At 41.2% G+C, this 16,943-nt stretch overlaps 1 protein-coding gene across 9 annotated transcripts in view; it reads right to left on the bottom strand.

The window, feature by feature from the left end:
* Positions 1–16,943, bottom strand: part of atp11c (ATPase phospholipid transporting 11C) — a 198,870-nt gene that overhangs the window by 128,356 nt on the left and 53,571 nt on the right. For all 9 annotated transcript variants that reach the window (XM_073057768.1, XM_073057764.1, XM_073057765.1 and 6 more), the window contains exons 2-3: positions 6,442–6,561; positions 180–269 (exon numbers count right to left, since the gene is read on the bottom strand). In XM_073057768.1, coding sequence (XP_072913869.1) covers positions 180–269; positions 6,442–6,561 — 210 coding nt within the window. The remainder of the gene's footprint in view (positions 1–179; positions 270–6,441; positions 6,562–16,943) is intronic.

The following is a 16,943-nucleotide window of genomic DNA, read 5'->3' on the forward strand; positions in this document are numbered from 1 at the left end:
GCATTAAATAGGTAGTGGGAGCTTATACCCACTAAACCCCTCCTCCCCCTCCCACCCTGCTATGACAACCTTAAGAAACAATCTGATCAACCACAATCTTATTAAATGACCGATCAGGTTTGGAGGGTCTGTTACTGCTCCTGCTCTGAAAGTTTCTGAAGGCAATTGGTTCACCTTACCTGTACAAGGAATATGATAAGAAAGTAAAAATTTGCAATTCTTCTGAACTGTTCAAACAAATTTTTTGGAATAAAATTCCAGTATGTGTACTGTGAAGAAAAAAAAGGTACAAAATATTAATTAAAATTTCACTCACAGACCGATAGATTCAAACAATGATGCAAAACTGGCTAAGAACAGAACCATTCCCTAAACCCAACATACTTCTGAGGTACCATCCCAGGACCTCTGCATTTCTATTAAGTATAATTTTAGGCCACCTTTACCAGAGGAAAATGTTTATCATAGCCATCCATTCTAAAGATCTTAAGTGCATTATCTCCACACTCCATGTCACATTTTCCTTGAATAGGCTATCCAAACAATAGCCTATTGTTTTTCTTTTAAATTCACATGTTAACCAAGCATTGATTGCAGAATCTTTTTAAAATCAGATCCCACATAGCACTGATTCGTTACAATGCTGTTATTCAATTCTTTATTGAAATTTTAAAAAATGATGGAAATTCATTCTAAACAACATTTAAAACTTCTCACGAGCAGCCACCATCAATCAGCCAATAAGAGTGCTTTACATACACTCTGAGCCACTTACAGCCAATCATATATTAGTTCGCGCTCTGCCCCTCCCCCCGCATGTGTAAATGTCTTTGTTCCCTCGCCAATTTATTCCATATTTCTTCACCTGTAATGTCTGGAAAAGCATTAGCATAGATGTGCAAATGCAAGTGATACACGTTTGGAAACTGGTGAATGTCAGGTTGATGTTGGTGCCTTTTTGTAATCGGCTACATCGATGATTAGAACAATTATAAAAAATGCAAACACGATAAAAGCTTCTGTAACTACGACCTCAAAGTTATCATCAATAACTCTTTCAAGGAGCAATGTGCACGAAGAAATAGAAAACAGACTGAGTATATGGGTGGATGACCAAACACAATGAAACATGCCCCTAAGCCAGTTGATAATAATCAAAAAGGCAAGAAGCATCTTCAATCATATTCAGGAAGAAGAAAGTCGGTAACATTCCCAGCCAGCAGAGGTTGGTTTGTTAGATTTAAACAGTGCAATAACATCCTAGCATACATATCTCTGGTGAAGCAGACAGCAAGGCAGCCCAGGATTTTCCTGCAACGCTGAACACCATAATGAAAAAGGACAATAATCTCCCAAGCTTGTGCTCAATGTCAATGAAATGGGCCTATTTTGGAAAATAAAGTCTTCTCTTACTTTCATCTCCCAAGAAGAGAAGCATACATCTGTTCAAGACTGCAAAGGACCAGTTAACTCTCTTGCTAGGAGGCAATGCTAAAGGTGACTTTAAATTAAAGCCTATGATTGTGTATCATTCTGATACAATCGGAGTAACTAAAGGGATTTTAAAATCAAGTCTACCAGTGATTTGGAAATCAAACAAGAAAGCCTGGTGACGATTGATTTTTTCCAAAATTGGTTTGTTTAACATTTCTGTCCAGCAATGAAGCAGTATTGTGAGGAGCATGACCTTGAACCTAAAGCATCGTTGGTGTCTGATAATGCCTCAGGTCACTCTGAGAATCTTGACACTCGTCGGACCTGCATTCCTGTAGAAGTGACTTACCTTTCACCCAACACCACTTCATTGTTCCAACCAATGGATCAAGGACTCATATCGAATTTTAAAGTCTACTACATTTGTTGCACATTCAAGCAACTTGTAGAGTTATTAAATACAAGGACCCACCTACTTTTTCCAGCCTGGTCTGTGAATGACTAAACAATGTGCTCAATAATGACATGAAAAGTACAACTGTTTGTATGTGATTAATTTAGGCTGACTGTGTTTGTCTATTGTGATTGAGATGAAGACCTGACCACATTTTATGAGTAATTAACTCAGAAAACCAGGCAATTGCAAAGGCTTTACAAACTTTTTCTAGCAAGTGTACACTATTGTCAGGAAACAGCCTGCCCCAATCCACATTTTCCAGATCCTTTCTAATACCATCAAACTTTAGAATTTCAGCCACAGACCAGACTTACCTTTTTGTATATTTATTTCAAAACTATTGCCATTGTGATCACGAGATGCAAAGTGTTCACCTACATCTGCTTCCCTAAAAGCAGATTCAGTATCACACTCTCTTGATGGGCCTTCTATGTACAAATTAAGTAAGCTTTCCTGAACACATTTGAGAAACTCTATCCCATCTAGTCCTTGTATGGGAGACCCAGTCTCTACAAATTTGTTCCTCTAAATCCCTCGGACTGTTGGGTGGTCTGTTATATAGCCCCATTAACCGGGCCATACCTTGCTTATTACTCAGTTCCACCCACAATACCACACTAGACAAGTGTGCAATTATCAAAAGCATTGTTTGAAGGCAGTCCGTTATCTGCACTAGGTACCTGTGCTGATTTTATTCATTTACAAAGGAGTATAGCAGTGTACACTGAATGAATTCCTCTATCAATAACTATTAGGAACTGTTGTTTTATAGTATGTAGTTGTATTTATAGTGTTCTAATTTGTACTGAATTCCATTTAAATGCTTAATTTGTTCCTCAGTTAAATGTATTTTTTCTTTTTTCTTTTAAATATTTCCATGGAACTGGCTATACTGGCCTGCAGATTAATTAGGCCAAAATGTACTGGTTCCAATGTGTCCTAATTAAGCATCTCCCTCCCAGCACTTATCCTTGCAAGCAGAACAAGCACTACAGCTGCCCCTACACCTCCTCCCTTCACTTTCATTTAGAGTCCCAGTGAGTCCTACCAGGTGAAACGACGCTTCACCTGTGAGGCTGTTGGAGTCATGTACTGTTTCTGGTGCTCATGGTGTGGCCTCCTGTACATCAGTGAGACCTGACATAGATTGGGAGACTGTTTCACCGAGCACCTACACTTCATCCGCTAGAAAAAATGGGATCTCCCAGTGGCCACCCATTTTAATTCCACTTCCCATTCCGAAATGTCAATCCATGGCCTCCTCTACTGTCGCAATGAGGCCACACTCAGGCCGGAGAAACAAGGGTGATGAGTGGGGAGGGACGCATGGACAAGGGAGTCAGATATGGAGTGATCCCTGTGGAAAGCAGAAAGTGGGGGCGGGGGGAGGGAAAGATGTGCTTGGTGGTGGGATCCCATTGGAGATGGTGGAAATTCTGGAGAATTATGAGCTGGGTGCGGAGGCTGGTGGGGTAGTAGGTGAGGACAAGAGGAACCCTATCCCTGGTAGGGTGGGAGGAAGATGGGTAAGAGCAGACGTGCGTGAAATGGAATAGATGCGATTGAGAGCAGTGTTAATGGTGGAAGATGAGAAGCCCCTTTCTTTGAAAAAGGAGGACATCTCCTTTGTTCTAGAATGAAATGCATCATCCTGAGAGCTGATGCAGCAGAAATGGAGGAATTGAGAGAAGGGGATGGTGTTTTTACAAATAATGGTAGGAAGAGGTATAGTCCAGGTGAGGTGACACTTCACCTGTGAGTCTGTCAGGGTCATAAACAGTATCTAGTGCTCCCAGTGAAGTCTCCTGTATATTGGTGAGATCCAATGTAGATCAGGAGACCGCTTCGCTGAGAACCTATGCTTCATCTTCCAGAAGAAGAATTCCACTTCCCATTTCCATTCTGATATGTCAATCCATGGCCTCCTCTACCGTCACGGAGACAGGTTGGATAAACAACACCTTATATTCCATCTGGGTAATCTCCAAACTGATGTCATGAACATCGATTTCTTGAACTCCCCTCCTCACTATTCCCCATCCCCTTTTGTGCGTGTTGCTTGGATTTACAGCATCTGCAGATTTTCTCTTGTTTCGTGATTAATGCCAGTTTTTATTTCACCTTTCTGTTTTTATCAGAATCAGGTGCATCATCACTGACATACTGTATGTTATGAAATTTGTGGCAGCAGTATAGTGCAATGCATAAACAAAAAAACTAAGAAATACAGAAATACTGGTTAAAGAACACCCAAAGCACCAGGATTACAGCTGCACAGGTGGAAGGTCAACTGAGGAAGATCTGTACCAGCAAGGCGGCTGGACCGGATGGAGTTTCCCCACGATTACTGAGGGCCTGTGCGACTGAGCTGGGAGAACCACTACAGCACATCTTCAACATGAGCCTGGAGCAGAGAAGAGTACCCAGACAGTGGAAAACATCCTGTATTGTCCCGGTACCGAAGAAACCACAACCAAAGGAGTTGAATGACTTCAGACCTGTTGCCTTGACATCGCACGTGATGAAGACCATGGAGCGGCTGATATTACAGAATCTGAGGCCACAAACCAGGCACGCCCAGGATCCTCTTCAGTTTGCGTATAAGGAGAAGGTGGGAGTGGAGGATGCTATCACGTATTTGCTGCACAAATCACTCTCTCACCTAGAGGGGGTCAGTTGTGCTGTGAGGATTACATTCCTTGACTTCTCTAGTGCCTTTAACACCATCCAGCCCAAGATCTTAAGGCACAAACTAACGGAGATGGGAGTAGACTCTCACATGGTGGATTGGATAGTGGACTACTTGACAGATAGACCTCAGTATGTGCGGTTGGGAGACTGTAGGTCTGACACGGTGGTCAGCAGCACAGGAGCGCCGCAGGGAACCGTACTCTCTCCGGTCCTGTTCACCCTGTACACATCAGACTTCCAATATAACTCGGAGTCCTGCCATGTGCAGAAGTTCGCTGATGACACGGCCATAGTGGGGTGTGTCAGGAATGGACAGGAGGAGGCGTATAGGAAACTGATACAGGACTTTGTGATATGGTGCAACTCAAACTACCTGCGTCTCAATATCACCAAGACCAAGGAGATTGTGGTGGACTTTAGGAGATCTAGGCCTCATATGGAGCCAGTGATCATTAATGGAGAATGTGTGGAGCAGGTTAAGACCTACAAGTATCTGGGAGTACAGTTAGACGAGAAGCTAGACTGGACTGCCAACACAGATGCCTTGTGCAGGAAGGCACAGAGTCGACTGTACTTCCTTAGAAGATTGGTGTCATTCAATGTCTGTAGTGAGATGCTGAAGATGTTCTATAGGTCAGTTGTGGAGAGCGCCCTCTTCTTGTGGTGGCGTGTTGGGGAGGAAGCATTAAGAAGAGGGACGCCTCACGTCTTAATAAGCTGGTAAGGAAGGCGGGCTCTGTCGTGGGCAAAGTACTGGAGTGTTTAACATCGGTAGCTGAGCGAAGGGCGCTGAGTAGGCTACGGTCAATTATGGAAAACTCTGAACATCCTCTACATAGCACCATCCAGAGACAGAGAAGCAGTTTCAGTGACAGGTTACTATCGATGCAATGCTCCTCAGACAGGATGAAGAGGTCAATACTCCCCAATGCCATTAGGCTTTACAATTCAACCGCCAGGACTTAAGAACTTTTTAAAAGCTATTATTAATGCTTTTTGAGATAGTGATTTAGATGCATATCATATTTTTTTACTGAGTTAAGTATTGTATGTAATTAGTTTTGCTACAACAAGTGTATGGGACATTGGAAAAAAGTTGAATTTCCCCATGGGGATGAATAAAGTATCTATCTATCTATCTATTTCCACAGGGTTAAGTCAACTCACCAGCAGTACTCCATTTTGTTAGGAATTTGACAATTTAAAATAGCTCACAATTCAGTTTTGGATTGAGAATAGAAATGTGAAAGTCAAGTGAGAGAAGTATAATCAAAATTGTCATAATTATGTCAATTTACACTTGATTTGTAGACTCCTGCTCTTCTGGCAAAATGAGCTTCCTTGGAAGTGTGCTTTGTCAAAGCAAAACAAAAAACTATCTGCCAGGCACTAGGGACACGGAAGTGTGTCACATTTTTCAGATATTATCAAAAAAGTAATAAAGCTGCAAATTAACTAACAGAACCTATTTATTTATACATATTTAATTGAACATTCAATTATACTTGTGTACAAAATCAAAAAAGAAATCAGAAGTAATGTCCTCTTCTCATTATTACCACAAGGAGGTGGTCCAGGAGCCTGATGATCCAGTCAACATTTTAAGATTCAGACTTCTGAATGGGCAATGAATCCATGAAAACTACCACACTTTGTTTTTGCTCTCATTTTGCAATAATTTAAACTAAATACGAGAGTCAGTGAAAAGTACAACACAGACTGCCAAACCATTTAAATAGCCTACACCTACACAGATACCATAAACCTCCATACCCCTACAATCCATAAATAGCCTACTCCCTACAACTATTACTTATGTAAAACATTAACACTCTGAGGCAAGTTAGATACTGGCTTACCTTTGAAGAAATTATTCTGTTGTCACAAAAATTCTGAGGGAGAAACGTTTCTATTCCAGGAATCTGATGGTGTCCAACATAAATTGTGCGGCTATCAACTCGTTTTTCCTCACCAGCACACTTAGAAGGGGGAAAAAAAAGGACAACTGAGTTGATTGGAAAGTGAAAATGGTTTTGTATGGCAATGCATTAATTTGTACTGTGCAAATTATAAACACCAAGTCAGATGAAGGTCAAAATCACGCTCAATCACTCTTTTATCCAGAAGTGACAAATTACAAACTCTTCCTGATATCTACACAAGAGATTGCAAAGGATAATTTGGTTAAGTATTTACAAGTTAAAACAGAGTAATAGGTTGACTGTATTTTACAGCCAGTCCTTCACTGCAGAAACAGGCTCTTTGCCTGCCTGGTCCATGACTAACTCTTCTGCTAATTTATACAAATCCCATTTGCCCACATTAGGTCCCTATCCTTCTATACCTTATCTGTTCCAAATTCAAGTCTAAATGCCTCTTAAACGTTCATGATTCTACCTGATTCAAACATTCAAAGTAAATTTATTATCAAAGTTCATATATGTCATCATATACAAATGTTAGATTCATTTTTGTGGAAGCATACTCAATAAATCCATAATAATAACCATAATGAAATCAGCAAAAGACCATACCAACTTGGGTGTTCAACCAATATGCAAAAGACAACAGGCTGTGCAAGTACAGAAAGAAAGAAGTAATAATAAATGAGCAATATTTAGAACATGAAATGGAGAGTACCTGAAAGTGAGTCCCATCATTGTGGAAATATTTCAGTGATGGGGCAAGGGAAGTTGAGTGAAGTTACTCCCTTTGGTTCAAGAGCCTAATGGTTGAGCAGCAATAACTGTTCCCGAACCTGGTGGGGAGGTCTGAGGCTCCTGTACCTCCTTCCTGATGGCAGCAGTGAGAAGAGAGTATGACCTGAGTGGTAGGTGTCCCTGATAATTAATGCTGCTTTTCCTGCGACAGCACTCTGTGCAGTTGTGCTCAATAGTGGGGAGAACTTTACCTGTGACGGACTGGGCCCCATATACTACTTTTTGTATGATTTTCCATTCAAGGCTATTGCTGTTTCTATATCAGGTGGTGGTCTGCTCCACCACCTGCAAGAGATACAGATGGCCACTGAGTGTACTTTGGAAGATGCAAATCCACAATATCAATGGCCTTCTTTGAATTCATCTATACTTCCTGTGACCTTGGGAAAGCAGGCAATATAATCAGGGGCACCTCCCATTCCGGTTATTCTCTCTTCTTCCATAGAGCAGAATATACAGAAGCTTGAGAACATGTACCAGCAGGCTCAAAGACACCTTCTATTCTGCTGTTAACAGACTCGTGAATGGACCTCTCATACACTAAAGATGAACTCGTGATCTCCAGTCTACCTCATTAGGCTCTTGCACTTTGTTTTCCACCACTGCACTTTCACTGCAGTTATATCCTGCATTTTGTTTCTCTTTATAAAAGATTCACGATTGTTTAATATAATTTCCCGCACACAAGTGTAAAGGAGAATGAAATAAGTGTTCCTTTGGTTCTCATACAACACAAAAACACATAAGATACAAGATCCTGTGGGCTTCGGACAGGGTGAAAATGGAGAGAACATTTCATATGTGGGAGGATCTAGAACTAGGTGGTCACTGCTAAAAAACAAATAATGATTAAAAACAAAACACAATAAATACATAAGATTGCTCATATACATAGATTGATAGTACATCCATAAAGTGATGGTAGGCCGTACAAAGGGTTACTGACAGGAAGTAATAAAGCAGTGGCAGATGTTAATTAGCCTTACTGTTTGGGGAATGTAACTGTTTTTGAGTCTGGTGGTATTGACATGAATGTTACATAGCCTCCTTGCTGATGGGAATGGGACAAACAGTCCATGAGCAGAGTGGGTGGGATCCTTTCTCCAGCACCTTTCTATACATATGTCCTTGACGGAGGGTAGGCTGGTGCCAGTGATGCATTGGACAGTTTTGACTACCAGCCTAAGTGTTCTGTATGGCATAAAATGGCTGGATAGCAGATAAGATTTCACTGTATCCTGGTATACATGACAATGTTAAACACAAATTCAACTCAACATGTTCAGCTCTTTTTCTAGAGCCATATCCAAGTCTTCTGGTCCCTGATCTGCAACCATAACAGGAAAGCGGGAGAGATGGCAAAACAGTTCAAAGCTACTGTCGTAGAACAGCAATAACTCAAAGCTCTGTCACTCTCAGATGAATAATGTGGTACTGAAGCAAACAGTAGAAAATGTAAATACTGCAGTCTTCAAATGGAAAACTCAAATTCCAGTATAAACTGCCAAGCTGTAATTTCCTCATAGACAATTACAATTGAACAGTGCAATTATCCCACAGCAACAGAAGGGTGGTGAATTTGTTGCCACATGCAGCTTGGAGACCAGGTCCTTGGGTGTATTTACAAGTATTTACCAGGTCACAGGGCAGAGATTGATAGGTTTTTGATTGGACATGGCATCAAAGGTTATGAGGAGAAGGCTTGGAACTGGGGTTGAGGAGGAGAAAAAAACGAATCAGCCATGATTAAATGGTGGAGCTGACTCAATGGGCCAGATGGCCAAATCCTGCTCCTATGGTCTTCTGGTCAGAAGAAAAGCAAACATACACTCAGTGAACAACATAACATCTTTGTATTGTATACAATTATAAACTTAAGTCATCGCATAAAAGTTTCACATGTATAAGAAACAAAAATCACACTTCATTTCTGATTCGATTCTCTAGTGATGGCTTCAGAATATTATATAAAAGACAGCAATATGAAAAACACACTGGCATTGACATACTAAAGAGGCAACCCCACTCCATAAAATCATTAAAACTCACTTCCATGTTGACATTTTAAGCTACAGAAGCACCCGCAATGGTGCTGTCATTGATGGCAGGCATTAGAAAACACTGAATTCACAAATTTCACTATTTTCTGTACAGATGTACTTCTAACAATGTGACATGTTGTAGAATCATTATATGACATAGAGGTCACAATTCTGCCCAAATATACATCCTATTCATTTCTACTTTCATATCATACCTGTTCATAGAGAGGCACAGACAATATTGTGGAGGTAAATAATAACTCCGATTAAAGCAGGAAAATGATAGCAAACCTTTCAATTATGCAACATAACAGTGTACATTTTTTAGATGGTGCTAGCAAAAGGTGTAAAGTACAATCTTAATTAAAGCAATTTCTCATCATTTTAAAGTGTTTCCTCATTTACCTCCTAATTCGTGCAATTAAATCTTCATCTTTTAAAAACAAATGACTGCTACAATTGATTTGCTCAATAACATAACACAGAACATTACAGCACAGTACAGACCCTTTGGTTCATGATGATGTGCCGATCTTTTAACCCACTCAAGATCAATGTAACACTTCCCTCCCACATAGCCCTCCATTTTTCTATCATCCATGCACCTATATAAGAGTCTCTTAAATGTCCTGGCAGGATGGTTAATCACTGTAAAAAAAAAATCTACCTCTGACATTCACCTCTATACTTTTCTCCAATCACTTTAAAATTATAGCCCCTCTTATTAGCCATTTCTACTCTGGGAAAAGGTTTTCTTCTCTTTTACTTGGACGCCACACTACCATAGAGGTTAACATGATGCTATTATAGCTTGGGGTGTCAGAGTTCACAGTTCAATTCCAACAATCTTTGTTAGCAAGTCTATACCTTCCTTCCCACGTCTGTGTGGGTTTCCTCCCACAGTACAAAGATGTAAATGAATTGGTCATTGTATATTGTCCTGTGATTACCCTAAGGTTTAAATCAGTAAGTTGCTGGGTGGTGCGGCTTGGGAGGCCTGTTCTGCACTGCACCTCAACATAAGTAAATAATTGTTAAATTCTGTGAAGGCTCGCTGTTTACAATCCTTTCAAGCAGCAGGAATACAAAATAATTTTTCAGTGACCTTCAAAACAATAATTCCAAAAGTAGCATTTTCTAAGGCTGCACATAAGAAGACTGGTAAACTCAACAGATCAGGGTGAATCTGTTGAGAGTTAACATTTTATGATCAAGCAAAAGGTTTTCAACTTTAAGTACAACTTTTGCTTCCTCGTTGCTGATGAAGGGTCTTGGCCTGAACCATTGGCATTTCTCCATAGATGCTGCCTGACCTGCTGAGTTCCTCTAGCATTTTGTGTTTGCTCCTGTGCAGATGGTCAAGTTTTCATTCAGAAATTAAAAATTAGTTAAATGCATGTAATATTTTCTGCATTTATTCACCTCTATTTGGGATATCAAGGGATGAGAGTTCAATGCAGGGAAATGACTCAATATTCAATGGTAGAAAGGCATGAGGGAACTACTACATGAATATGAGATTCTGCAGATGCTGGAAATCCACAGCAACACACAGAAAAATGCTATAGGAACTCAGTAGGTCTCTATGGACTGAAACCATTCATCAAGCCTGGAAAGGAAGGGGGGAGATGCCAGAATAAGAATGCAAACAGAGGAGGAGGAGGAGGAGGAGGAAGACAAGCTAGAAGGTGATAGTGAAGCCAGGTGGGTGGAGGAGTAAGAAGCTGAGAAGTGATAGGTGGAAAAGGCAGAAGGCTAGAGAAGAAGAAATCTGATAGGAGAGGGGAGTGGACTACGGGAGAAAGGGAAGGGGGTCTCCAGGGAGAGGTGATAGGCAGGCAAGAAGTGGTAAGGGGCTGGAGTAGGGAATTAAAGAAGAGAGAGGGGGGAGGGAGAGAAATTACTGGAAGTTAGAGAAATTGATGATCATGTCATCAGGTTGGAGGCGACAGAGATGGAATACTTGCTCCTTCAACCTGAGAGTGGCCTCATGAGGGACCAACTACTGTATCTATACAAGAATGATTTTGTTTTTCATTTAGTAGCTAATATAATACTATTGACACTAACTAAAGTAGTGCTTTTCCCTTGGACACAGTTTATCTCAGTACATTAGAGATGCTACAGGTACTGATCTGTGGATATGAAGCTTGTAGTTATTACAGTAGCTAAAAATGCACTGTGGATATGACTGCAGAAAATAAGTGCCGATGTGTACATATAATTACACTACAAACTGTAGTACAAAAGTATGTTTATCTCATCCTTTACAGTCCAGTTTCCTGTCTAAGGGTATAATTTCTTTAAAAACAATATTGATGGATTGGATAATACATGCTGATGGTAAAAGTGATCAAAGATATAAAAATGCCTATTTTCAGAACATAAAAGTACAAGAACAAATTGAGAGAAAACAATTCATAATAGAAGTGACCCTATATGATAGAGGAGGGTTGCTTTCCAAGAAATCACATCATCTGCACCTGTCAAGAAATGCAAATCAGAAAATAATAAATTTTGTTTGTCTCCTTCTTTACAATTCCCTGACCCTATATAAATTCTGAGAGAATTATTTTTATTCTGTATCTCAAACTTGTGTTAATTCTGGAAAGTTGAATTTCTGTCAACTGAACAACTGTAACTCGGGGGTGTTCTGAAAAATAGAGATCAAAATTGTTCCTCTCAAAACAAAATTGTTAGTGCAGCCTCACTGATTTGTTTATAAACAAGCTCACGCTAGCGGGTTCAAAGTGTTTCCCAGCTGCTTTGCCAAGTTAGTGGAGAATGGAAAACAGAAACACGTTTCAAACAGTAAGTGAAGAGTATAATTGCTAGAGGAATTTCATCCATATAACCATATAACAATTACAGCACGGAAACAGGCCATCTCGGCCCTTCTAGTCCGTGCCGACGCTTATACTCACCTAGTCCCACTGACCCGCACTCAGCCCATTACTCTCCATTCCTTTCCTGTCCATATACCTATCCAATGTTACTTTAAATGACAATACCGAACCTGCCTCTACCACTTCTACTGGAAGCTCATTCCACACAGCTACCACTCTCTGAGTAAAGAAGTTCCCCCTCGTGTTACCCTTAAACTTTTGCCCCCTAACTCTCAAATCATGTCCTCTTGTTTGAATCTCCCCTACTCTCAATGGAAAAAGCCTATCCACATCAACTCGATCTATCCCCCTCATTATGTTAAATACCTCTATCAAGTCCCCCCTCAACCTTCTACGCTCCAAAGAATAAAGACCTAACTTGTTCAATCTTTCCCTGTAACTTAGGTGCTGAAACCCAGGTAACATTCTAGTAAATCTTCTCTGTACTCTCTCTATTTGGTTGATATCTTTCCTATAATTCGGTGACCAGAACTGTACACAATACTCCAAATTCGGCCTTACCAATGCCTTGTACAATTTTAACATTACATCCCAACTCCTATACTCAATGCTCTGATTTATAAAGGCCAGCATACCAAAAGCTTTCTTCACCACCCTATCCACATGAGATTCCACCTTTCCATTTTGAAAACTTGAACCTTTTAATCACCAACAGCTCCTACACAAATTAACAAAAGAACTATAATTATTTCTGTTTAAAAGGTGCTAAAGTGCTAAAGGTAAAATATTCAAACACAAGGAAATCTGCAGATGCTGGAAATTCAAGCAACACACACAAAAAGCTGGTGGAACGCAGTAGGCCAGGCAGCATCTATAGGAAGAAGCACAGTTGACGTTTTGGGCCGAGACCCTTCATCAGGACTAACTGAAAGAAAAGATAGTAAGAGATTTGAAAGTAGGAGGAGGAGGGGGAAATCCGAAATGATAGAAGACAGGAGGGGGAGGGATAAAGCTGAGAGCTGGAAAGGGGATTGGCGAAAGTGATACAGAGCTGGAGAAGGGAAAGGATCATGGGACGGGAGGCCTAGGGAGAAAGAAAGGGGGAGGGGAGCACCAGAAGGAGATGGAGAACAGGCAGAGTGATAGTGAGAGGGGCAGAGAGAGAGAAAAAGGAGGGGGAATAAATGGATGGGGTAAGAAGGGGAGGAGGGGCATTAACGGAAGTTAGAGAAATCAACGTTCATGCCATCAGGTTGGAGGCTACCCAGACTGAATATAAAGAGTTGTTCCTCCAACCTGAATGTGGCTTCATCTTGACAGTAGAGGCGGCCATGGATAGACATATCAGAATGGGAATGGGCCGTGAAATTAAAATGTGTGGTCACTGGGAGATCCTGCTTTCTCTGGCAGACAGAGCGTAGGTGTTCACTGAAACGGTCTCTCAGTCTGCATCGGGTCTCACCAATATATAAAAGGACACACCGGGAGCACCGGACACAGTATATCACACCAGTTGACTCACAGGTGAAGTGTCACCTCACCTGGAAGGACTGTCTGGGGTCCTGAATGGTGGTGAGGGAGGAAGTGTAAGGGCAGGTGTAGCACTTGTTCTGCTTACACGGATAAGTGCCAGGAGGGAGATCGGTGGGAAGGGATGGTGGGGGACAAATGGACAAGGGAGTCGCGTATGGAGCGATCCCTGCGGAAAGCAGAAAGAGCGGGGGGACGGCAAGATGTGCTTTTGGTAGTAGAGTTGGAGGTGGCGGAAGTTACAAAGAATTATATGTTGGACCCGGAGGCTGGTGGGGTGGTAGGTGAGGACAAGGGGAACCCTATCCCGAGTGGGGTGGCGGGCAGATGGGGTGAGAGCAGATGTGCGTGAAATGGGAGAGATGCGTTTGAGAGCAGAGTTGATGGTAGAGGAAGGGAAGCCCCTTTGTTTAAAAAAGGAAGACAACTCCTTCGTCCTGGAATGAAAAGCCTCATCCGGAGAGCAGATGCGGCAGAGACGGAGGAATTGTGAGAAGGGGATAGCATTTTTGCAAGAGACAGGGTGGGAAGAGTAATAGTCCAGGTAGCTGTGAGAGTCAGTAGGCTTATAAGCTGGTCTTAATAAGCTGGTAAGGAAGGCGGGCTCTGTCGTGGGCAAAGTACTGGAGAGTTTAACATCGGTAGCTGAGCGAAGGGCGCTGAGTAGGCTACGGTCAATTATGGAAAACTCTGAACATCCTCTACATAGCACCATCCAGAGACAGAGAAGCAGTTTCAGCGTCAGGTTACTATCGATGCAATGCTCCTCAGACAGGATGAAGAGGTCAATACTCCCCAATGCCATTAGGCTTTACAATTCTACCGCCAGGACTTAAGAACTTTTTAAAAGCTATTATTAATGCTTTTTGAGATAGTGATTTAGATGCATATCATATTTTTTTACTGAGTTAAGTATTGTATGTAATTAGTTTTGCTACAACAAGTGTATGGGACATTGGAAAAAAGTTGAATTTCCCCATGGGGATGAATAAAGTATCTATCTATCTATCTATCTATAGTAGATAAGCTGTCTCCCAAGATGGAGACAGAAAGATCAAGAAAGGGGAGGGAGGTGTTGGAAATGGACCAGGTAAATTTGAGGGCAGGGTGAAATTTGGAGGCAAAGTTAATGAAGTCAATGAGCTCAGCATGCGTGCAGGAGGTAAAATATTGGTCCTTTAGTTTGCAACTCAAGAAAATATAAGCACAGTGTGTACAGCAATCTACTTTTATATAGCACTAAAAATCCAAATTACAATAGACAGCAACCAAAGTGAGAATGTCCAAAAATGCTCTCAAGAGAGGCAGGTATAATCATAGTATATACAGCAGATGACTGCAACAAATGACGAGGTACTCATCAGCAACACCTAGAGCAAGGCAAAGGAGTGATCCTGAGTCAGTTTGAGAAGCAGAGAGCTAAACGGAGAGCATAGCGAACAACAATTCCATGACGCAATACATATGCAGCAACTGTGGCAGAGCCTGCTGTTCCGGGATCGGCCTCAATAGCCATAGTCGACACTGCTCGACAAACCAGTGACTACCAGACCAACGGAGGCCACACACGTCATAGTACAGAGACTAATCATAGTCAGGGGAAGGTTGACTGATTACAAAATAGCCCAGATCAGAATTGGACAGACTGATAGGTAGACCGGATTAAGACAACTCTGAGGATTTTAATATCATTGGCCAAAAAACAAGTTCAGGAATAGGAAGGCAGTTCTAGAACTTGCACCGGTGAACTCAACAACCTTCACATCCTGTAAATACATTGACAGGGCTAGAGAGTTTCAATAACAAGGACAGTATAGCTAGAGTACAATCTCCCTTGTTAAAATGCCTTACATTTATTAGCAGGAACACAGACAAGGTCATTGGTAGAAAGATTGAAGAAGGATTTTCATCACCCTCTCTTTTAAAGGGGTGTGGGTGCATAAACCATCACTTTTAAACAAAATATCCAAATGATGCAGTTCACGCTACTACTGATAAAGCTCCCTTTTCTTAGCCTAGGTTAAAAGATAGTCCTCCATGTTGAAAATTTCTGTCATTATCCTGCAAAAGAGTGAATTCAACCTAGTATATCACAGGTAAAACTCTCCCAATCACATCCACATGAAAATTGTTGTAGCAAAGCAGCATCCATTATCAGAGATGCTCACCATCAGGCCATGCACGTATCTTACTGCTGCCATCAAGCAGAAGGTACAAGGGCCTCAGGACTCACACTACCCGAATCAGAAACAATTACGTACTACCCGTCAACCATCAAGCTCTTGAACAAAAGCGAACAACTACACTCAGTTGCCCATCCATTGAGATGTTCCCACAACCAATGATCTCCCTTTAAGGACTCTATCTCATTATCTCATGTTGTCATAATTTACTGCTATTTATTTATATTTGTATTTGCACATTTTGTTGTGCTCTGTACTCTGGTTGATCTTTAATTGATCCTGTTATAGTTATTATTCTATAGATTGGCTGAGTCTGCCCACAGGAAAATGAATCTCAGGGTTGTATATAATGACATAGATGTACTTTGATCATAAAAGTTAGTTTGAACTTTGGTTTGACAGAAGTTTAGATTAGGGTAGGGAAGGAATGGAAAACAAGATTCTCAATTTGATTGAAAGAAATCCCAAGACTGCAAAAATGTTGCGAGAAATGGTATTCAGGTATAAAAAAGAAACCCTACTGATGTTCACAAAGTAACGATTACATGGCTGTGTAGGGTAACGTAATTGGTGGAAACATACATAATTCACAGCCACTGACATTGAGTTGGGGTTCACTTTAAAAGGCTGCTCGGACTTGATGAAGTAATTACATAAAGTATTTTACCGCATTTTGTGGTCATTGGAGTTCAATAAATGAGTATTACGGCTTTGCGTAAATATAAAAGGCCTCTGCCATTTCTATTTGCAAAAACCTACATTGGTGACCCCAATGCTCTAGGACGATTCCAGAGTTAATGAACATGTTGGCCAATGCAGTTACTTTGAAACTGCTGGGAGTTTTGAGAGTAAAATACCATTGTTTGGTTGATCTCAAGAACTGCCGGCTTGTCTTTGTCGTTACCCTTCTCCTCCAGTAAGTTTGCCACAATGACTGCCAAGCGCATGCACCACTGTATGAGTTTACTCGACTGCTGGGCAAATCCCCAAACCTCACCAAGCACACTCTTCACTACATTCACAAAATATGGGGTCGAGCA

Source organism: Hemitrygon akajei, chromosome 10 (assembly GCF_048418815.1).
Source record: "Hemitrygon akajei chromosome 10, sHemAka1.3, whole genome shotgun sequence".
NCBI classification, from domain to species: domain Eukaryota; kingdom Metazoa; phylum Chordata; class Chondrichthyes; order Myliobatiformes; family Dasyatidae; genus Hemitrygon; species Hemitrygon akajei.